The sequence below is a fragment of the Myxocyprinus asiaticus genome, chromosome 33 (genome assembly GCF_019703515.2).
Source record: "Myxocyprinus asiaticus isolate MX2 ecotype Aquarium Trade chromosome 33, UBuf_Myxa_2, whole genome shotgun sequence".
NCBI lineage: Eukaryota > Metazoa > Chordata > Actinopteri > Cypriniformes > Catostomidae > Myxocyprinus > Myxocyprinus asiaticus.
This window is the reverse complement of record NC_059376.1, coordinates 11,272,465-11,296,671: the sequence shown is the minus strand read 5'-3', so window position 1 is coordinate 11,296,671 and position 24,207 is coordinate 11,272,465. Positions and strand designations below refer to the sequence as shown.

The window sequence follows — 24,207 nt, the reverse complement described above, 5'->3', positions numbered from 1 at the left end:
GAAAGTGTGAGCAAGCTTTGAGTGTTGATGCATGACGCAGGCAATAGTTAGCTAGTGCTCTTGTTGGCACCCTGCGTTTCGTCAACACGAGCAGCGGTAATGACCAGAAATGGAGTGATAAAGTGTGCCGTGTGAGTCAGAAAACTGGGAACCTCCTTGTTCCTGCTTTCCTTCTTTCTGCTTTTCTCCTCTTTGACATGCTGTTCTACTACCACGAGCAGTGCAAATGCTGCCATAGATGAGTGTGTGGAGTTTTGAATGCTTACTTGACACTTTTAGCAGTAGGTGAGGCTGGGGTTATGAGAGGGAATCCCTTGAAGGAGCACTCAATGTTCAGTCTCAATGTACATTTCTACAATTACACAGAAAATGTATCTGTTCAAAAAGGTTTCGCCCTGTTTGTCAAATGTAAAAAGTGTAAAATCTGAACTGTGTGACACAGCTGCTAATCAGAAACATGTCTTCTGGTGTTGCTGAATTCTTCCCGCTTGAAAAGCTCTTTGTATCGAAGGCAACTGTGTATTTTGGTCTTTAGATTTTTTTGCCTGTATAATGTAGGAAATTTCCACCATCTTAAGACCTTGTGGGTAATGAAAACAGACTTTCTTTGGCACTCAAGCTCAAAGGACTGGGCTTGCTTGTTGAGGGAAGACCCGTGTCTGCTGTGTTCGCTACAATTCAATGATTTTGCTGTCAAATTATATTGATCACATTAGTTGCAGCTGTAGGCCTGCAACGGACATGACAGCTTTTCTTCTTGCTCTGGACATTTCAGTTTACTCATTTGAAGGCTGATTGAACTGAATTTGTATGGTTTTAAAGCTTTTTTTCTGATAGTAGAGCTTCAATAAATAAGCACATTGAGCACGCCTGAAGTCGAGAAGTTTTCTTCTTTCATACTAATGGATATAATCTAATCAGATTATAATTCCAATGATTAGCTGTATTCAGCGTCTTTAATCGTCAAGGCATTTTATTTGCTGTGGAAGTAATGCTTTTAACTTCCTTTTATGACTTAAGACAAATGTAAACAGAGCTGTTCTTTATTTTCCTATCATCATGTTTTGTTGTCCCTCAAGTTATAGCTATTCCCAGACAAAAAGAAACTGAGAAATAATGAGACAGTCTCCACATGTATCAAATTCCAGGGTTACCCCTTAGACATTGTGTAAAACCAATAGTTATGAAAGAGAGAGGGATGTATTATATCTCTCCATTTTATGAATAGCTGATTCTCATGAACACATGGAAACTACATCGACTGCAGACTACTCAGCTAAACATAAAACTTCAGTATGTGTTATGATTTGGGTTGCCAAAAGTAACATTTTAAGCAATAATCCAGCAAAAACTAAAATTATTTTATACTGTAATTTACTCACCCTCATTTCGTTCCAAACCCGTTTGATTTTCTTCTGTGGAACACAAAAGGAATATTGAATAATTTTGAATATCTCCATACAGCAAATGTGTAGTGAACAGAGGCTGTCAAGCTCCAAAAAAGACTGAAGTTCACTATACAAGCATCATGAAAGTACTCCATACAACTCATGCATTATGTTCTGTAATAAATGTTATACATACTTTTGTGCTTTCAAGCATGTTGCCTCAGGATCAAACATCATCGGTTTTTGTGTCTTGTGACCAGTCAAATGTCACATTTGAAAGTTTTGAACATTATAATGGCATTTTGTAAAACAAACATTATTTATCATCAACATGAAAATACGTTTTATTTGTAATGTACTGTATATTATAGTATTAAAGTGGTCATGTCATGCATTTTTTATTTATTTATTTTTTTACTTTTAATATAGGTAAAGTTGACATGACCACTTTAAAAAATGCAAACCCATTTTATTACAAACCCATTTTTCTCTTACCAAAACATACTGTTCACAACAACAGTGCTGCTGTGGTAATACAGTAAGCTGCATTGCAAGAATGACCAATGACTAATGTGTTTGTGTGTGTAATCTGGCTGTAAAGCAGTGTTATTTGGACTGTAGTACAGCGGTTCAAGGGTTTTGTGCCAGAGTTACATAGAGTATCATTCCATCCACTGATCCACACCCCCTCCTGCCTCTCCTGTATCTATCCCTCAGGACAAGCTCGCTCCCACCTCTCCCCGTATCTGTTCATAAGGACACGCCCTCTCCTACCTCTTCCATATATGTCCATCAAGACATGCACCCTGCTGCCTTACTCCAATATCCATCCATCCTGACACGCCCCCTCCTGCCTCTCCTGTATCCATCATTCAGTACACAACACCCTCCTTCCTCTCTTTTGTATATGTCCTTCATGTCATGACCCCTCCTGCTTGTGTCTTGTTTATGTCCATCAGGACATGCCCGCTCCTGCCTCTTTTGTACACTCACCATCCACTTTATTAGGTCCACCTGTACATCTACTTATTCATGCAATTATCTAATCAGTCAATCATGTGGCAGCAGTGTAATGTATAAAATCATGCAGATATGGGTCAGGAGCTAAAGTTAATGTTCACATCAACCATCAGAATGGGTAAAAAATGTGATATCAGTGATTTAGACCATGGGGTTATTTCTGTAACTGCTGATCTCCTGGGATTTTCATGCGCTAAAGTCTCAAGAATTTACTCAGAATGGTGCCCAAAACAAAAAACATCCAGTGAGTGGCAGTTCTGTGGACGGAAATGCCTTGTTGATGACAGAGGTCAACAGAGAATGGGCAGACTGGTTCGAGCTGAAAGAAAGGCTACGGTAACTCGGATAACCCCTCTGTACAATTGTGGTGAGCAGAATAGCATCTCAGAATGCACAACACGTCGAACCTTGAGGCGGAGGGGCTACAACAGCAGAAGACCAAGTTGGCTTCCACTTCTGTCAGCCAAGAACAGAAAACTGAGGCTGCAGTGGGCCAACCATTTGTGTAACTCAGCAGAAATCCAGATTTTTCAGACCAGGCGATGTTTTTCCAATCGTCTACTATCCACTTTTGGTGAGCATGTGCCCACTGCAGCCTCAGTTTCCTGTTCTTAGCTGACAGTAGTGGTACCCGGAAGGGTCTTCTGCTGCTGTTGCCCATCCGGCTCAATGTTCGACGTGTTGTATGTTCAGAAATGCTTTTCTGTATAGGGCTGTTGTAACGCGTGGTTATTTGGGTTACTGTCACCTTCCTGTCAGCTCGAATCAGTCTGGCCATTCTCCTCTGACCTCTGTCATTAACAAGTTGTTAATGCCCACGGAACTGCTGCTCGCTGGATGTTTTTTGTCTATCTGCATGCCACACGATTTGCTGGGTAGATGATCACATGAATAAGTAGATGTACAGGTGTACCTAATAAAGTGGCCGGTGAGTGTATATGTCCATCAGGACATGCCTCCTCTTGCTTCTCTCTTGTGGCTCTCCATCAGGACACGCCCCCTTCTGCCTCTCTTTTGTATATGTCCATCTGGATACGCCTCTTCCTGCTTCTCTCTTGTATCTCTCCATCAGGACATGCCCCTCCTGCCTCTCTTTTTTATATGTCCATCTGGACATGCTTCTTCCTGCCGCTCTCTTGTATCTGTCCATCAGGACATGCCCCCTCCTGCCTTCCTCTCAAATCCATCCATCAGCACATGCCGCCTCTTGACTCTCTCCCATATCTATCCATCCCCTGTGTCCTGCTGGATGGGCTTTGGGTAATACCTGCAGTGAAAGGGCAAAATCCTTTTAGACACAAACACACACATTCTCAGCAAGCATCTCTCTCTGACTGCTGTTTCACATCCAAAGCTATGTGTTATGGCAGCCACTGATGCTGGTCTGTAAAATGTAGTGTTTATTGTTCAGAGGTGGAAAATCTGTTCTAGACAGAGCATGCCACTATTGTTATTCTTTCTCCGACAGGGTGCCGATGCCCAACCTAGAACTGTTTCGCAAGTTTCCACTGCCAAAAAATGCAGATCTGGGTTTGAAAAATCGACTTTGCACTGGCTCCTTAAACCAGTCTTGCCAGACTGATGCAAAACAGAACTAGTTCGTTCCCATTGTTATCAACAAAGCTGTCAACAATGGAAGCACCTCATGTGGCTATCTGATGTGCATTCAGATCCCATTCTTATGTTGCATAAAATAAATATAACATAACATAAACATAACATAACTAATGGACATTGCATCACAATATTATGATTGTATGATCACATTGAATCAATTTACTTTGGAGGTTAAAATATCTTTGACTTGAAAACAAAGACTGTTATGTATGTTTATTTTTGGGCTGGTTATATCGTAGCAGTCATTTGTCATTGTTCGTCTCTGAAGTCAGACAGCTTAAGCGTAATTCCAAAAACATTTCCAAATGCATTTGTATTCAAATACATGTGACGCAGATTATGTACAGATCATGTGATCCACTATTAGTCGACCAATACCCAACCCATCAACTAGTGACATAACTAATCGACTAGTAAGTGCGGGCAGCTTTTCACAGCTGACTTCCCAATATACAGTATGAAGTTCAGTCACTGCTTCTCATCAACCTACCAACTACAGCCCAAAGTTCTCCCCATAACCCTACTCATCTCATCGTCCTGACATGTGCTGATTTGGTCTTAATATGATGAATAGCAGATGCATCACTAGATGATGCTGCATGCAAATAAACAACCAGATCTATCTTTCTTGCTTCACATTCCTTTTTCCCTCTCCTTTTTCATTCCTGTATATTCTCTCCCCTACACCCACTGCCTCAATTTCCAGTGTTCTCTGTGCTATTACCTACATTTTCTGGAATGTCCAAATGTCCAAACATGGTTGTCTGCCAGCTCTAACTCAATCAGTCTCCCCTTTCCCCCTCACATTCCTGTTTTTAGGGCAGTCAGAAAGATTCAAGCACTACGGAAAACTGGGCTTCACTGTTTTGATAATTTAAATGAAAGACTGTTGAATGGATGCTTGCACCAAATTTTAACTTCTGCATGATTCTGTTTTAAAACTGACTATTTTCTTTAATTGATGTTTACTCTAAGAAGTTCTCTGCTTGTTGGAGACACAGCTGGCTACTTTGAAGGATGCATTATGCCAGAAACAAACTCTATGCAGTAGGGCTGCAGCTAATTATTATTTTGATAATCGACTAATCAAACGATTATTAGAACGATTATTTGGGTGATTATTGCAATGATTAATCATTAGCTCTTAGACAACTATTGAGCTTGTGCCCCGACTTAAGGTTGTATTAAACGTGCTTCCAAACAATAAAGCAGACAAAATCATCTTTTAAAAATACCTCTAAATGATATTCACTGAATTAAAGGAAAAAATTATTTTTATAAAGTTTAATTCAGTAAAAGATTATTAAAATTATTAAAAAATTAACTGCAAAAAAATTGTTCTCAAGTGTTTTTGTCTTGTTTTCCATTTAAAATAGTCTAAAAATACATTTACTTGAGAAGCAATGCATAAGATATTTAGACTTGCTTTAAGAGACAAATATAAGTGTATTTTGTCACTTGGTTATACTTCTGCGAGTGCAGTAAAGACAAAATATACTTGTATTCAAGATCTATTCTCTAAAAGCAAGTCTAAATATCTTATATGCTGCTTCTCGGGTGAATGCATCTTTTTTTTTTAAAGGATTTTTAGATATTTTAAAATATTTGTATTTTTAATATTATATTCAACATTCTCAGATAACAATTTTTTCTTCTGCAGTATAGCTGCTAAAGTAAATGTACGTTGTTTTAAAGGAGTTTTAGATATTTATATTGGAAAACAAGCCAAAACAAAAACAAATCAAAAACGTATTTTGTTGTAGTGTATAATGGGGCGAAGACTACCCTCTCTCACCTTTCTGTTCACTTCAATCCATCTTTAACTCTCAAAAACAAACTCTCTCTTATTAATAAAGGTGTGTATTGCCAATTTTCTTCACGATAAGAAATGCACAGTGACACACATATTATGATACAATAAGACGCGAGCCATCGCATTATAATCTAGCTGCATTAAGCGTGAGCACTCGAGGGATGAGCGTCCCCGTGCCAGAGTGTGCATCAGCCGGGTGCAGTTTCAGTCTCTCCCCCTTAGAACGGGACACTTCGCGCAACTCATAGAAGAGGCGCTGACCGCACAGAGAAATGCCAGTTTCAGAGTTTGTAGTTATTTACATGACCTTCTTCCTTATTATTTGAACTTTAATAAAGCTATTACGCATTAAATATAACTGCATTTAAGATGTAACGCCGGGGTGTTTCCTTTAAAGACGCTCGACACGCAAGTTTTGCTTCAGCGGAGCGGCAGCTTAGGCTCCGCTTATTGCACAACGAGAGTGCTTCTGTATTTACTTATTTGGTATTTTGGTATAATTCCCTCATACTTTGCGATCTATATCACCTGAAGCTGTGAAAGTTTAGAGTGCATCTGGACTGTGAGCTGTGTTTTCTTCCTCTCCTCAGTCAGGCAGGAGCTGCAGTGCTGCTCTCGCTTGCCATCATTAGTTTCATATGATCTCATGTTATGTTAAATGACAATTTTTGTTGACCATTTTTTATTGTCGACAACGTCGACTGATCGTTTCAGCCCTACTATGCAAGTATGCAAACACAGATGTGAATGCTTGGCCAACACATTGGAAGCGTACAGTTCTGCTGTAGGTGCTTCACACCCGATTCGCTAAAGGAATTATGCAGATCAGGTAATGATGCAAATGCGCCCACAAAATCAGTCCTGAACGAATTTTGCATGTGCAGTTCCGATCTTGCGGGCTCTAGCTGGACTGTGCAGCATCACTCCACTACTGTGATCCAGACACCTAAATCATCTCTTTAACATGCTGAAAGTGCACTTGACTACACTATGCGTCTGAAAATATGTCAGTTTCTTACACTCTTCTCCATCATTTGATCATTATCTAATGAATTACTCTTGATATGAATGATAAAAATGTACACCAACATTTTAAGTAGCCTCCATCTGGTGGTAATTGCACAATGTAAATTGCAGCAGGCAATTTTTGTAAGATGAAATGCAATCTACAATAAGCCTAACACAGAAAGGAGACGTGTTTGAGACGCGGAGAAAGGAATGTCAATGACTTAAAGTAAATACTCAAGACTCAGCACAATTTCAGAGCTGATTGCGCCTGCCTAAACTAGATTACGGGTGGTTAGTGAATAAGACGGAGAGTTCTGCGCTAATCTACCAAGCGCAAGAGTAGCGTAACTGTTTTGTTAATTTGCCCATATATGTTTATCTGAGTAATCTTTCATTCAATGTATAAGCTGCTCTGCCTCTGAAACAACTTTCTTTTTGTGCTCACATTACCAAGCCCTCTTATTTTCCAACCGTTCCCTGACTCCATTCTAGTCAATTCCTGATGGATAAATTCCAATCCCGTTCAAAAAATCTTTTCTTGTTGATTGTCTTCTTTCACTCAAGAATACGTTTGATTGAAATGATGTTTTATGTTGACTTTAACATGCGTTCTTGTGTTACTGTTCCTGTAACACATTTTTGTACTCAAGGGGCAGATTGAGCTACCTTCAAAATCCATTAAATCGGAGTTGTTGTTGTTCGGGTACCTTTAATTAACTCACTCAGGAAGGCTGTCTTCAAACTGTTGCTCCGTAATGACAGTAGTTGAATTGAAAGAGAACAGAGTTACACTAATGCCCGCTCTATCCCCCTTGTGCCATCGCTGGCACTGTATCCTTACCAGACACCAAATGAGATTCCTGTGACAAGCAATTTGTCTGTCCACACTGAACGTGACTCCACTGCATGTCGCGCACAGTCCCCGCTAGAGGTCGACCAATTTTCTCGAAACAGAGAAAAGTTTGGAAAATTTTATAGTCAAAAAACTATAAAACAGAAAACAATAAAACTGTTCCTGTGCACGTGCATTCACACAATGTACTGTGCTCGCGCTTGATCTTCTGAAGCAAAAGAACGGCTGAGCAAAAGCAAAAACTCAGGCAGCATTTTCACATAAGCTTGTCAATAACATGAAATGTATTTATTACTGATGATTAACTTATTAATCTCAGGGCTCCAGACTGTGACCAAAAATAATTTATTGCGACTATAATTTAAAATCTAGTCACCATTTGCGACAGTCGGGTTGTGTGCGTTCATATGTGGTTTCGTCAGATATCATCTTGTGAGTTACTGAATACATCTATAGAGCATCAGTGTGTCTCACGGCGCTTTTCACCCGTTCTGTTGTGATGACGAGCTCGCTGCACCACACGCAACAACAACAAATCCAGCGCGAGAGAGTTGTGACCAAATGACTCTTTTGAACCGGATCTTTTTCATGAATCACACGAAAAGAACTGAGGGTTTGCATCAGATTCACTTTCTCAGCGAATCAGCCGTCAGTGAGCTCATAACTGGGAGTGCAGACATTTCAAAATAAGAGTCCCTTGTGTATTTCGGGCTTCTTTATAATTAAATGTCCTGTATTGTGTACCACTTTTTTTCTCCTGGTAATTATTGATTGGGATTGAAGTAGCACAATAAACTGCATCTGGGATTTCATTCAGTTTGCACTCTTGTAGTCTCTGTGTCTGAGCCATCCGGTAACAGTAAAGAAATATATATATATATATATATATATATATATATATATATATATATATATATATACATACACAGGCTTGGGGAGTAACGGAATACATGTAACGGGATTACGTATTTAAAATACAAAATATAAGTAACTGTATTCCACTACACTTACAATTTAAATAATTGGTAATTAGAATACAGTTACATTCATAAAGAATTTTGATTACTGAAGAGATTACTTTGCATTTTATTGTCATTTGTTTCATTTAATATTTAGTCCTTTCAGATGGAAAACATTTATTCATATAAATGATGCGATCTAAAGTGCATTTGAACAGCGGTGAAATGCTTTCTTATGATGTGTTACATTCATACGAGCAGACAGAGAAGTAAGTTTGAAGTAAGTTTGGAGCAGAAGAAATAGAAATAAACCTTGTGTTCTATCTTGTTTCTGAACAGCAATCTAAATCGAGCAATTCTGTGATTTGGTGACTAAAAACAGCCAGTGGCTCCTAAGTCATTTTTTTAGTCTGGAGCCCTGAATTTACTTAGCAACAAAACCTCTTTGGAGCCCTTATGTTTATAACCTGACTTGAACAAATTGGATGCCCCTCTACCCCGAGAAAAAAAAAAAAAAAAAACGGATCTGCACGAATTCATAAGGGACTATTTTTTTAATCAAAACGGTAAATTAAGAGGAAAAGTTGACATTCTTGACTTTGGAACATTGTTCTAACTATTGGAACAGCTATTGTTAGCATCCTCTCCACCTTTTCAGCAATGCAGTTCTCCAGTGCAGTAATTAGTTGTAAACAAATTAATGATCACACCATCTTTGTTTGTTTTAAATGATAGATTTGTTTTGTACCATGACAATAATAAGAATGTGTTGATGTTTTAAATCCGCTTCTGAAGTGTCTGTCTCTCTGCATAGCCTAGTCACGTTGCACAACAAACTCCACGTGGAGTCAGTGATTGTTTTTATTTCACCTCTAGATTGCGCCGTTATACTGTAGAACCAAGGAGTTCAGACTGTAGAACCCTCCAGTGGCGGCCACAGAGAAATTAAACCAAAAATAACTATTGGAAACTATCGGAGTTGATTTGTTCCGATAGCCGATAGTTTAAAAACACATCTAATGGCCCCGATTAATCGGTAATTCCAATATATCAGTCGACCTGTAGTCTCAACCAATCAGAACATATTTGAATGAGAGTGCACTGTGTGCAGGGCTACCCAATGCATCGTCACAGAAATGGAAACTACCCGTTCTGTAAAATGTCTAGTTGTTGGTTGCAGTCACCCTTGGTCAGGACAAAGACTCGGATTAAAACAGAAGAGATACCTTTTATTGTCTGAGGCTTTATTGCGTCGTGTGTGGTAATGATACAGTGCAAGAATATGTACTTGCATTGCATTATGAATTGCATTATGAAACTTTACGAAATGCAACAACCCTTGAAATCGCCCTTGCTGTGATTGTTTTAGGACTTTACTAAAACCATCTTTACTAGTTCGTTGTATATTTGCTCTTCACCAGCAGTACCTCCATTTGGTCTGCCATTTTCCAACCATTTACACTTCACACACTATATACAAGTGATAAGAAGGAGAGAAGAACAGATTGAGCTGAAGGAAAAGGGTTAAAGAGATGGATTGCAAGAGGATGTATTGGAGAGAGAGAGAGTGGGTAGAGGCAGATCTCTCATCAGTGGGCAGATTTTCATCATGGCTGGAGCCCAACACTTCAAGAGTCAGGAACAGATGGCCTTACAATGAAAATATTATGCCTCCACCTTTCTCCTTCTCTCCTTTCTTTTCTCTTAAGCCAGGTTCACACTGTGCAATTTTTGTCAGGATTTTGGCATTTTATACAAATTTTGGGGATTGCAATTGGCAGATCTTGGATCGCCTAATATGATATGCTCACCAAAGATTAATTAATTGCCTTTATGATGTCTCTTGGCCTCTCTTGAAGATCTGACTGAGTCAGAAATTTTTGAATCGCAGTGCGACAGCTCTTATGATGGGCTTCTAACAAAGAACCAATAGGGGCACAGCAATTGATGATGTAGATGCCCAGCCACAACTCCAGACACACTTTGTTTTTGTTTGTTTTCTTTTTCTTTTTCTTTTCTAGGCAGAATATTGCCAGCATTAGCACATTGAATTTCACCTACAAGTATTTGAATAAACATCCACTCATTCCCCCAACCCACGCATTTTCACCTCTCGTCACTCATCATCACGCATTTTATGTTAATTGATCTACCCAAAGGTTTGTTTGGCACAATGAGAGATTTTTAATCCATGTTTGTGGGCTACTAAATCGTGCTTGTCATAATTGGCCCCTGTGTGGGTTTTTTTGGGGCAGTACTGTAAAGAGAAGCTCAACAGTAGCCTTGGTAGAATCAGTTTCCTGTGGAGATGCTGTTTGGGAAATGAGACTGAAGCCAGACCTGACAGCCAACTCTGGTTTTAAGGGTGTCCTGATACATGCCAGCCATACGCCACTCCTCTCTGCTAATGGATCTCTTCTTCTCTTCCTCAGGGCATCTGGCGTATTCCAGTAGATGACATTGATCGTCCTGGTAGTTTTGCATCTCATATGAACAGATCTATTGTGCTGTTGCTAGATGTGCTGTCTCAACTGAAAGATCACCACACCTTACTCAAAATCTCCCTCATGCTTCAGAGAACCCCTGACCAGGGAAAGTAAGACCACTGCATCTCTTTTTGTTGATTTTTATTTTTTTTATTATTTTTTTTATTGCTTTGTTTTTTGTATAGCTTTATTTTTTTTTATTTTGTGTTTTGTTTGGTTTTGTTTAGATTGGTTTGGTTTGTTTTATTTTGTTTTGTTTTGTTTGTTTGTTTGTTTGTTTGTTTGGTTTTGTTTGGTTTGGTTTGGTCCACAAAAAGTATCTGGACTTAAGCATTAAAATGTATGCACTTCATTGTATAGATAACAGCTTATTGATTCCCAACAACCAGATTGGGAAATGAATGAATACAAAAGCTGTTTCTAGACCTACCTAGACAGCATTTTTGGGTGTCATTCGAATGTTTGGGTAATGTTAAAACAATCTTTGGTGGCTTTTGGTTTAAAATGATTGGAGTCACAAAATTGATGAAGCCACACAGAGAGAGGGGGATGATAAACCCACAATAAGAACTAGATGCAAAAAGGTGGACTTGATTAGCCTTGTCTGAAATTGTTTATTGTTTTATGATTGTTGTTTGAAGTCCTAGAAAGCAGAATGGAAAATCCTTTCTGAAAATGCACAGCATTTCATGCTGAATTTGTTGCTTCATTTAGAAAGAAGCTGATTTTTCTTTCCAGTAATAAGGTTCATAAGAGCTGTGTTTCAAAATGGGCATGTCTTAAAGTGCATGAGCCAATCAGATGTAACCTCTTAAGCTGATGTAAAACAGGTTTACGTATGTGTTTCTGTTGTCTCCAAGATTTCTCCAAGATCTGTCTCCTCTTCATTTCTTGCATCATGGCCTTTCTCTTTTTTCCCTATCTTTCTTTTCTATAAAATATATTTGTGCAGTGTCACATCTGTTTATATATTGTGTATTATAGGAAGTACTTGCGAGATGTGGACCGGCAAGTTTTGGCCAAGCGAGCGTTTTTCTTCACTGTAAAAGTGCTGGAGGACAATCTGGATAAACTCACAGGGGTAAGACACCTACATTGTTTTCTTGTTTGTTTTTAAGCTTTAGTTTCACTTTGTTTTGTTCTCCTTTGCTTTTTGTTTCACATTTTGTTTTGCTTATTATTGTCATACCGCATTAGAAATAGAAGCTGAGCCATGGCCTTGGTAGCATTTGTTCGTGTGGAGACACTAGCGTGTTTAAGAAAATGTGACTAAAGCCAAATGTGATAGTCAAGGATAAACTTACATTTGTGCTAACTCATGAGCTATTGCCATTCTCACTGCTCAAAGACAGAGTGATGGAATCACTCAGCATACTTACTTTGCTTTCTTTCTCAAGGTATCTGTACTCTCCAAAGTCAAGGTAGTAGCTCTGTGCCACTTCTAAATTATCGCTTTGTTTGTGTAAATTCAATGCTGCATCAGAGCTGCCTTAAACTTTGCCATTATCATGACAATCAGTGTTTTTTCACCTAGTCTCCCTTTCTTACATCTGTATCATTCTTTCTCTCAGGTTAGTGATCCCCCTAAACCATCCACCACCTCTATGGGTGAAATGACCACAGCTGATGTGTCCAACCGACCCGCTGCTGTGGAGGACCCCAAATGCCCTCACACCACCCAGCCTAAAGCAGCTCTCCCTGATCCCCTTACCATCACCAAAAGTGAGACTGGACACCCTAGCATGCCACAGCCCCATCCAGCCACACTCCGTCTCTCAATGGATCCCTTGCCCCAGACTCCTGTGACAGGGGCCACCACTCAACCCAGCGTAGGTACTTCTGGGCTTGTAGAGCCTATGGAACTTGGTCCAGGACCATGGCCTGGTGCCTCAAAACTCATAGACCCTCAAACCCCCACTGATTGTGCCCTGCAAGAGCAAGCGGGCATTAAATCAGCAGCTGAGGAAGCCGAGAGGATTCCAGAGAGTAGTCGGGCATCTGAATTGTCTTTGGAGGAGTTAAGCATTAGTTCGAAACAGCAACAACTACAGAATCAGGCCAATCCTGTAAAGGGAACACTTACATTGGTCACAACACCAATGGCAAGCAACCCGACATCTTTGCCCAGCACCCCTGAGCTGGGCTTACCACAGCGACCCAACAGGAAGAGGAAACTACTGGATGAGGTGGAGTCGGGTAAGACACTTCTATTGGATGCGTACAAGGTCTGGCAGCAAGGTCAGAAGGGCATGACGTACGACCTGCAGCGCATCGAAAAGATTATGTCGGAGTCGTACATGCTGATTAAACAGGTGAGAAAGGATGTGAGAGAACCTGCTGTTGTTGCAATAACAATTATACAAGAGTTATTTCTGGTCCTCTAATCTGATTGGACAAGCAGCATTCCAAGAGTGCTGATATTTAATATAACAGCACTGGCACGCTTCACTCTTTCACTCCGCTTGTCTGTGTTTGCAGGGTTGCATATAGGCTGTTGCTTGGTTACACACAATAATTGGTCCTGCTTTGGCTTCATTTTGAATTATATTTGTTAGAAGAGCAAAAATAGACAAATAATCTGCCCATATTGTCTCTTAGTATGAATTCTTACTTTTTCCTGTAGAAAACAAAAGAAAACATTTTTAGAAGTATTCACATGTTTGTTTGCCTTATAATGAAAGTGAATAGTGACTCCAGGCTGTCAAGCTCCAAAAAAAACGCCATAAACCACGGTAAAGGTAGTCGATACGACTTTTGCAGCTATATTCCAAGTCTTCTGAAGCCACATGATCACTTTGTGTAAAATGCACATTTTATTGTCTCTAAAATCAAATCTTCGATGAGCGGAGTATACAACGGCCAAATCAAATATGGTGACTACAGCGTAGGTTGGATGTTAAAAACATCAAATCTCATTATTCTTGCTTATCTTGTGACCAAATGACATAACGTCAGACTTGCCCAGTGGTCACCGTATGGTTTGGGTGCTGCGCACTCGGCTCATCAATTATTTGATTTCAGAGTGAATAATGACTTAAATTACGGTCTGTTCATTACACAAAGTGATCGTATGGCTTCAGAAGGCTAGGAATATAGTGCATGAGTCGTATCAATCATTTTACTGTTGTCTTGTAGTGTTTTTTCTGTCTTGTTCAGTGCTTGACTGCCCTGAGTCACTATTCACTTTCATTATTCGGCAAAAAGGCGTATGCAGAAAGTTTTTCCCTTTGAGTTCCATGGAAGAAAGTCACATGGGTTTGGAGGAGTGTCAGAAATTTTGCATGAAGGGGCAATATTTGCCCTATGGATTTGACTTTTAGGGGCATTTTTTACAGTTATGAGGGCAAATATTTTTCTAATAATTTAAAACATAAGCTTTATCTCATCTGTTTATGGTCAAATATGTTAATTTAATTGATTCCTTAATATAAATTCTCACAATTGAATTTTCAATCTCTTACCCTAAGAATTAAATCAACACCAACTCATATTTATGCCACGACATATAACTAGGACTACATAGAACTATATCAGAATCATTATTTCATTCCTTTAACTTTTTGTTTGCAGACCTGTAATATAAAAGCAATATCACACTCATGCTGTTCATGCTACTGTACAAAATATCAGCATGTCTGTAATTTGGCCTTAGGCATGATTTTAGACAACATGGTCAGATATGTAGTCTGTTTTTGTTCCGCTTACAGAAAAAGTTCCAAACTTAGCCGTTGTCACCATTCAACGTGCAGACTGACAGTTGTCTGGCGGCATTAAGTACAACACATGCTCATGCTCGTGTTTCTGTTTAATTATAGTTTAAACATGACATGTCATGACAGTGTTTCTGCTGACAAGCATTCTCAGACTGGTGACACAAGGTTTTGCCCATGCAAAAATCAATTCCACAATGCTAGGGTTTTGTGGACTTACTAGCCTAAGTCAAAAGAGCCCACCCCCATGTCTCTAGATATGTCTCAGGTACCTCCTTCAATGTAAGTATGGAATTTATATACCCATTTTATTGTCTGCCAAATGAAAATCCCAAGTCTGGTTGCTTAGAAAAGCCATAGCACACCTCTCCTCAACAAGCTTCATGTTTTGAGGTGTCATTGAGCAATAGGATGAGCAATGAGCAATAGGCTTGTCTTAGCAAGCAGCACTAATTAAAGTATTCTTTTAGTCACCAAGCAGGCTGTAAAGTGGGATGCTTATTTCATGCATGATAAAACTATACAATGTTGTATTGCATAGACTTAAGCATCCCTGGGGAGAGAGAGAGAGAGAGAGAGAGAGAGAGACAATTGAATAAAAATGGAACTGTAGAAAATTATTAGTGTTGCTAATGATAGTGTAGCACACAAGCTCCATTACATTTGTCATCAATGTGGTGATTCAAGTATGCTATTGTATAAAAATCTGTAATGTCTTAAAAGAACAGTTTCTGCTCTATGTTGCTCACAGAACCTCAAAATACACAGTGAATATATAAATCAGTGTATGCATTACATGTTTGTGCTATGAAAATGCATTATATTGTTCATGCTTGGGGTTTGGGATTCGAACAAACCCCTCACCCTAAGTATTAAACTTGAATGCATAACTCATGCAGCTCTGTATCTCCTATGAATTTGAATGATACCTCAAATTGTCTTGCTTGCTGAGGAGAGTTGTGCTAATGCTTTTCTAAGCGATCAGACTTAAAATTTTCAGCATGAAGGCAACGAAATAGACAAAAGAAAATCCCTCACATTGAAGGAGGGACCCAAGCCACATAATAAAGACCTGGGGAATGGTGTCTTTTGATTTGGGCCAGTAAATAACCACCCATAACACCCTAGTAACCACATTGCTATGCCCTAGCAACCACCCACGACATGCTATCATCATGGCAGTAACTTTTGCATGGGCAAGAAGCACTCACTTTTCTTGTAATTGAAAAAAAAAAAAAAAAAAAAAAAATTTGGTTCTTAGTTAAAGGAATGGTTCACCCAAAAATGAAAATTCTCTCATCATTTACTCAATCTCATGCCATCCCAGATGTGTATAACTTTTTTCTTCTGCAGAACACAAACGAAGATTTTTAGAAGAATATTTCAGCTCTGTGTGTCCACACAATGCAAGTGAATGAAAGCCCCAAAAAGCATAAAAGTAATCCAAAATGACTCCAGTGGTTAAATCCATATCTTTAGAAGCGATATGATAGGTGTGAGTGAGAAACAGATCAATATTTAAGTATTTTTTACTATAAATCTCCACTTTCACTTTCACATTCTTCTTTTGTTTTTGGCAATTCACATTTTTCATGCATATCCCCACCTACTGGGCAGGGACTCAGGGACAATTTATAGTAAAAAAGGACTTCAATATTGATCTGTTTTGGTCACCATTAACCTGCATTGAATGAACCAACAGAGCTGAAATATTCTTCTAAAAATCTTCATTTGTGTTCTGCAGATGAAAGAAAGTGATTCACATCTGGGATGGCATGAGGGTGAGTAAATGATGAGAGAATTTTCATTTTTGAGGTGAACTATTCTTTAATTGGATTTCAAGAATTCAGAGGTACCCTGACAATTTGCAACATCTTTGTTTTGGAAAAAAACAAAAACAAACATATGCCTATTTTTCTCAATTCTAACATCTAGTGTCGAACTCTGTTTAATTATGTCAAGGTAAAAAACAAATGAGGGAAGGTGTCATTAAAATATGTTATTAGTCTGAGAGGTTAATGTCTCTAGCGGGCAGTGCACACACACACACACACACACACATGTTGGTGTGGCTATCCTTATGAGGACTCTCCATAGACATAATGATTTTTATACTGTACGAACTATAGATTCTATCCCCTAACCCTAACCCTACCCCTAAACCTAACCCCCACAAAAACTTTTACATTTTTACATTTTCAAAAGAAAACAAAATGTAACATTTAACGTTTAGTATGTTTGTTTTTTTTAAGCGATTTGAATTATGGGGACACTAGGAATGTCCTCAAACCACATTTATAGCATAATACCCTTGTAATTACCAGTTTGTAACCTAAAAAAGTCCTTGTAAACCACCCGCACACACACACACACACACACACACACACACACACACACACACACAGCACTCTTCTAGTCTATTATCAGCCTCTAGCTCACTAACAGTGTATCAGCTCTCATTTCTCCTGTCTCTCTCTGTATGTGTGTGTGTGTGTGTGTGTGTTTCTCATGCTACCTGAGTCTTAATGTAGTGCGCCTGCTGGTCTGTGCATGTGTTTGCATTTGAGAGTGTTTGTGAGTGTGTATCCTGTGGTTGTTTGTAATGAAGCACTGTTTTATATTCCCGGTGAAGAGCAGATGTCGCTGACTCAATGATTGAGATGACATTAGAATGGAGAGAGATTTTAATTCGGCCCCTGGACACTGACTCACGGATCAAATTGGCCTGTCTTTACCTTACTTTTTCTTCTCATTGAATCTTCCTTAGTGAGGAAAAGCTGTACTTGAAACATTTAACAATTCGGCAGCACTTGAAGCCTGCATATATAAAGCATGATAAAGTATAATGCATTCGGAATGCCTTTTAAAAATACCTTATTATCAGTTGTATGTTGTTATCAGTTGCTTGAACACTGTTTGAGCATCCCGACTAGACCAACCGAGAAACATTGATGCAACCAATAGACACTGATCAATTAAATCCCTATCAGTGTAAATGTCCCTTTACATTGTTATAATGGGTTGTAATGCATTAAACGTCAAAGTAAAGTATTACCAAATATTCTTTACTAGTTTGCTAAATATGAAAGGTATGTTGCAGACAGTAGGATATTGTAAACTTGCTGATGTGATTTGTTTACACACAGCTACCATAAACCAAAACCTTTAGAAATCAGTTGTCCCATTTGAAAGCAGGTCTAGAATTCAGTTTTACAGCATGTGATTGTGATTTTGTGCCTTAAATGTTTTCCCATGTTAAATCCACATCACAAACATTGATTTACTGTAAGCTCCAGGAAGTCCTGGATTAAAGCTTTTTGCAGCATCCACATAACCCTCAGATTAAACACCATAAAACATCACTTCAGCTCCACTACTGCTTCCTCTAGTGATGTTGACTAATGTCAACTGCCGAGACATAATCACCATAAAGCTCTTGTAAAGCAGTGTTATTTTATGATGTTGGCAAGGAAAGAACATGCTTGCATCCCAATTTGCATATTAGCTGTCCTATGTAGTATGCAAGATTCGGATTAGTGCACCCTTAATCATAGTGCAGACCTCTTGGTATGCCAAATACTAAAGGGGTGTGTAGTATTCAGTTACAATACTGCCCCAATTCTAGTGCACAGTACTACATATTTAAAGGCATGTACTTTCTCAATATTAGTGAAGTACATTCTTTTAGTGTTTGGTAGAACACAGTAAACCACTTGACAACTTGATTACAGTGCATCTGGAAAGTATTCACAGCACTTCACTTTTTCCACATTTTGTTATGTTACAGCCTTATTCCAAAATGGATTAAATTCATTATTTTCCTCAAAATTCTACAAACAATACCCCATAATGACAATGTGAAAGAAGTTAGTTTGAAATCTTTGCAAATTTATTAAAAATAAAAAATGAAAAAAATCACATGTACATAAGTATTCACAGCCTTTGCCATGACACTCAAAATTGAGCTCAGGTGCATCCTGTTTCCACTGATCATCCTTGAGATGTTTCTACAACTTGATTGGAGTCCACCTGTGGTAAATTCAGTTGATTGGACATGATTTGGAAAGGCACACACCTGTCTATATAAGGTCCCACAGTTAACAGTGCATGTCAGAGCACAAACCAAGGAATTGTCTGTAGACCTCCGAGACAGGATTGTATTGAGGCACAGATCTGGGGAAGGGTACAGAAAAATGTCTGCAGCATTGAAGGTCCCAATGAGCACAGTGGTCTCCATCTTCCGTAAACGGAAGAAGTTTGGAACCACCAGGACTCTTCCTAGAGCTGGCCGCCCGGCCAAAATGAGTGATCGGGGGAGAAGGGCCTTAGTCAGGGAGGTGACCAAGAACCCGATGGTCACTCTGACAGAGCTCCAGCGTTTCTCTGTGGAGAGAGGAGAAACTTCCAGAAGAACAACCATCTCTGCAGCACTCTACCAATCAGGCCTGTATGGTAGAGTGGCCAGACGGAAGCCACTCCTCAGTAAAAGGCACATGACAGCCCGCCTGGAGTTTGCCAAAAGGCACCTGAAGGACTCTCAGACCATGAGAAACAAAGATTGAACTCTTTGGCCTGAATGGCAAGCGTCATGTCTGGAGGAAACCAGGCACTGCTCATCACCTGGCCAATACCATCCCTACAGTGAAGCATGGTGGTGGCAGCATCATGCTGTGGGGATGTTTTTCAGCGGCAGGGACTGGGAGACTAGTCAGGATCGAGCGAAAGATGAATTCAGCAATGTACAGAGACATCCTTGATGAAAACCTGCTCCAGAGCGCTCTGGACCTCAGACTGGGGGGAAGGTTCATCTTCCAACAGGACAACGACCCTAAGCACACAGCCAAGATAACAAAGGAGTGGCTACAGGACAACTCTGTGAATGTCCTTGAGTGGCCCAGCCAGAGCTCAGGCTTGAACCCGATTGAACATCTCTGGAGAGATCTGAAAATGGCTGTGCACCGACGCTCCCCATATAACCTGATGGAGCTTGAGAGGTCCTGCAAAGAAGAATGGGAGAAACTGCCCAAAAATAGGTGTGCCAAGCTTGTAGCATCATACTCAAAGAGACTTGAGGCTGTAATTGGTGCCAAAGGTGCTTCAACAAAGTATTGAGCAAAGGCTGTGAATACTTATGGACATGTGATTTTTTCAATTTTTATTTGTAATAAATTTGCAAAGATTTCAATTATGGGGTATTGTTTGTAGAATTTTGAGGAAAATAATGAATTTAATCCATTTTGGAATAAGGCTGTAACATAACAAAATGTGGAAAAAGTGAAGCGCTGTGAATACTTTCCGGATGCACTGTATTACAACTGTAAAAAAAAAAAAAAAAAAACGATTGTCATAATCTGGTTGTCTTAATTAAACATTACTTGAAATTTCAGGTTTTGGGCTCATAACTCAAATACCTAATATCCTTGTGCTTATTTTTCTTAAAAATCCATAGACTTGTTAGAAATGTTAAGTGTTAATTACCCAAACTATTGAGTACAAAATTGAGGCTATGGGGAATACCCACAGTGCCTTGCACTTGAATGATTTAATTATGTTTCCTTAGTCAAAGGGAGTTAATCGGTTGTTGGCCTTTTCCACCAGCTTAGTTATCGTTACCTGCGAAATCCACTATCGGTCAGCCTCTACTTCTCAATATATGTTTCACAGAAGAAAACTGTAGACAGCTTTGGAAATGATGAGTAAATGATGGCAGAATTTTCATTTTTGGGTAGATTAACCCTTTAAAGTCAAGCTGTAGAGACTCAAATGGCGACGTGTGTGTACAGTATGTGTTTGTGTGAGTGTTGTTGTCTTGTGCATTTGTGAGTGGTGTGCAGTGTCAAGGTAGTTCAGTGTTTTCAGTCACAGGCCTGAAATCTCACACCACACCGACCAGACGAACAAGTCCTGACAGTGAATTCTCTCTCACACACACACACGCACACCAGATCTCAAACCTGCAAGAAAACACCGCCTATAAACTCTGCTAGATTGTTTGGGACAACTTGCTGTGGGTTTTTGAACATAGCTAATGAAACAGATTAATTTTAGCATTACCAAGCATATACAGTATTTAATGAAGGGCTGTCAATCAATGTAATTTTTGGATTAATTATTTTTAATTTGAATGAATCACATATAACAGTATTTGCTGAGAAATGCCTCCAAATAAAGACAATTCAGATATTAATTCAGAGGACATTATTGTGGCGAAGATGAGTAAAGCAGTGAACAGTTGTAGTAGTAGTATACTTGCATCTTTGGCCATTGCGTTGCATCTCGCGTCATTAATTGCTTGAATTAAAAAAAATAAAAAATTATAGCACTAAATTGTTACTTTAAATTGACAGCCGTAATTTAAAGGTGGAGTGTGTAATTTATGCTCCACTAACATTACCAAACAGAATTGCAAAATTCGAAATAAGGTTTCTCTAACACTCCCCTTCTTCCATTGATTTTACTGTCAGATAGTCCCAGCCCAAACTCAATGCTCAAACAAACAGAGCATGTTTTCATAGCAACACAGAGACACAGTGTTTTCACTTTTCAAGAAAAGCAACCTACCAATAGCATACTTCAAGTTTTCTCTGCATTTTATACTTGAGTAGGTAAGTGTTCGAACTTAAAAATTCACCTTTAAATACCTCTCCTTAAATTGCATAAAATCACTAACAGCTGTTTGATGGTAACAACATTTTTTGGCATTCAATACAATGCGCTGGATTTGTACCACCCACCGCCACCCCAATTAGCTTCCTAATAGTTGAGTCACAGATATTAAGTTATTTTCAGTCATGTAAAGGGGACATGTACAAATGATTTGGATCAACAAAGGTGCCTTTCACTCTCCTTCAATCTCTCTCTCTCTCTCTCTGTTGCTTCTGTTTCTCCCACACACACACTCTCAAAAAAAGAAAGCACCGTGCTCCAAGTATTTGACATAAAAACAGACACCAGGGATGCCCAATCTCAGCTTGCTCCTCTGGTTGCCATGACCACAAGCACTCCAGTGAGAGGTCTTTTTAGGTCATTTAGCTCTCCAACTCGACAACCTCCATGTGTCAGAAAGTTGGGAAGATAAAAAAAATCTACACTGGCGGCCAAATGTTTGGATAATGTACAGATTTTGCTCTTATGTAAAGAAATTGGTACTTTTATTCACCAAAGTGGCATTCAGCTGATCACAATGTATAGTCAGGACATTAATAACGTAAAAAATTACTATTACAATTTGAAAAAAAAAAATTCAGAACTTCTTAAACTACTTCAAAGAGTTCTCATCAAAAAATCCTCCATGTGCAGCAATGACAGCTTTGCAGATCTTGGCATTCTAGCTGTCTAATTTGTCCAGATACTCAGGTGACATTTCACCCCACGCTTCCTGTAGCACTTGCCATAGATGTGGCTGTCTTGTCGGGCACTTCTCACACACCTTACAGTCTAACTGATCCCACAAAAGCTCAATGGGGTTAAGATCCATAACACTCTTTTCCAATTATCAGTTTGCCAATGTCTGTGTTTTTTTGCCCACTCTAACATATTCTTTTTGTTTTTCTGTTTCAAAAGTGGCTTTTTCTTTGCAATTCTTCCCATAAGGCCTTTACCCCTGAGTCTTCTCTTTACTGTTGTACATTAAACTGGTGAATGTCTTTGAGTGGCCCAGCCAGAGCTCAGACTTGAACCCGATTGAACATCTCTGGAGAGATCTGAAAATGGCTGCTCCCCTTCCAACCTGATGGAGCTTGAGAGGTCCTGCAAAGAAGAATGGGAGAAACTGTCCAAAAATTGGTGTGCCAAGCTTGTAGCATCATACTCAAAGAGACTTGAGGCTGTAATTGGTGCCAAAGGTGCTTCAACAAAGTATTGAGCAAAGGCTGTGAATACTTATGGACATGTGATTTTCTTTTTTTTTTCTTTTTTTTTTCTTTATAAATTTGCAAAGATTTCAAACAAACTTCTTTCACGTTGTCATTATGGGGTATTGTTTGTAGAATTTTGAGGAAAATAATTAATTTAATCCATTTTGGAATAAGGCTGTCACATAACAAACAAAATGTGGAAAAAGTGAAGCGCTGTGAATACTTTCTGGATGCACTGTAAGCTTCATTTAACAAACCAAATAGCTTTCAGCAGTGTTTGATATAATGGCAAGTGATTTTCTAGTACCAAATTACCAATTTAGCATGATTACTCAATGATAAGGTGTTGGAGTGATGGCTGCTGGAAATGGGGCCTGTTTAGATTTGATCAAAAATGACTTTTTTCAAATAGTGATGGTGCTGTTTTTTACATCAGTAATGTCCTGACTATACTTTGTGATCAGTTCAATGCCACTTTGGTGAATTAAAGTACAAATTTCCTTCCGAAACAGCAAAATCTGTACATTATTCCAAACTTTTGGCCACCAGTGTATATGTGTTCTGAACTTATTCAGAACCGTATTTTAAAATGTGTGGCTACAATTGTTTCTGATAGCCAGTTCTGTCTCTATAGCTTGACTTTATTAGGATAGTCTACCCCAAAACGAAAATTATGTCATCATTTACTCATCATTTCCAAAGCTGTATACAGTTTTCTTCTGTGAACATACATTGAGAAGTAGAGGTCGACCGATAGTGGATTTTGCAGGTACCGATAACAAAGCAGGTGGAAAAGGCCAACAACCGATTAGTTTTTAAAATCAGAATGAAAAAAAATAAGCCTTTCCTTACTATGACACAGGAAAGAATATATATTTACAAAATACAAAATGCACAGCACAATTCACATTCACAAATCTGATTCATAAATCCAAAATACAATTCATAAATACACAAGTGATAGCACAAATAATGCCCTAATTGCCCACACAAATACTTCTCACTTAAATTTAAAACGTTTTTACAAATACGTATCTATCAAGTTCTTGCATCAAAACATTTGTGAATGTTGTTGCATTTATTTTTAGATCAGCGAATCTGCATTTGCAAGTTGTCATGTGTGTGGATCGCTTTGGATTTGTGTGGCTATTTTGAGACTTTCTTGCCAGGTTTCGATTCACAAATTATTTATTTATTTTATTTATAATTTTGTTTGAGGAAGTCCTCTTTACCCAATCGCATTGAGCTTTTAATCCACCAACATGCTTCGCTGAACTCTGGTGTATGTCGCCTCATGTGCATTCAGTCGTGGTTTAGTATGTGGGTAATAGATCTTTTTACCATAGTTATTCCTTCCTATGAGAAAGACGAGGAGAATTATCAGATAGATTTGGCTATTTTAACAATGAAAAACGCTCTTTCTAACACTCGTTAGGGAACGCCTCAGGCATGACCGATTGCGGAAGCTCTAATGAACACAACGTCTGTCAAGATTGA

General features: G+C 38.9%; 1 protein-coding gene across 1 annotated transcript in view; it reads left to right on the top strand.

The window, feature by feature from the left end:
- The window catches only part of LOC127424582 (calcineurin-binding protein cabin-1-like), a 155,862-nt gene that overhangs the window by 92,308 nt on the left and 39,347 nt on the right, over nt 1-24,207 (top strand). Inside the window, 3 exon segments of the mRNA XM_051669937.1 lie at nt 11,091-11,254; nt 12,129-12,225; nt 12,716-13,456. Of these exon segments, the coding sequence (XP_051525897.1) occupies nt 11,091-11,254; nt 12,129-12,225; nt 12,716-13,456 (1,002 nt within the window).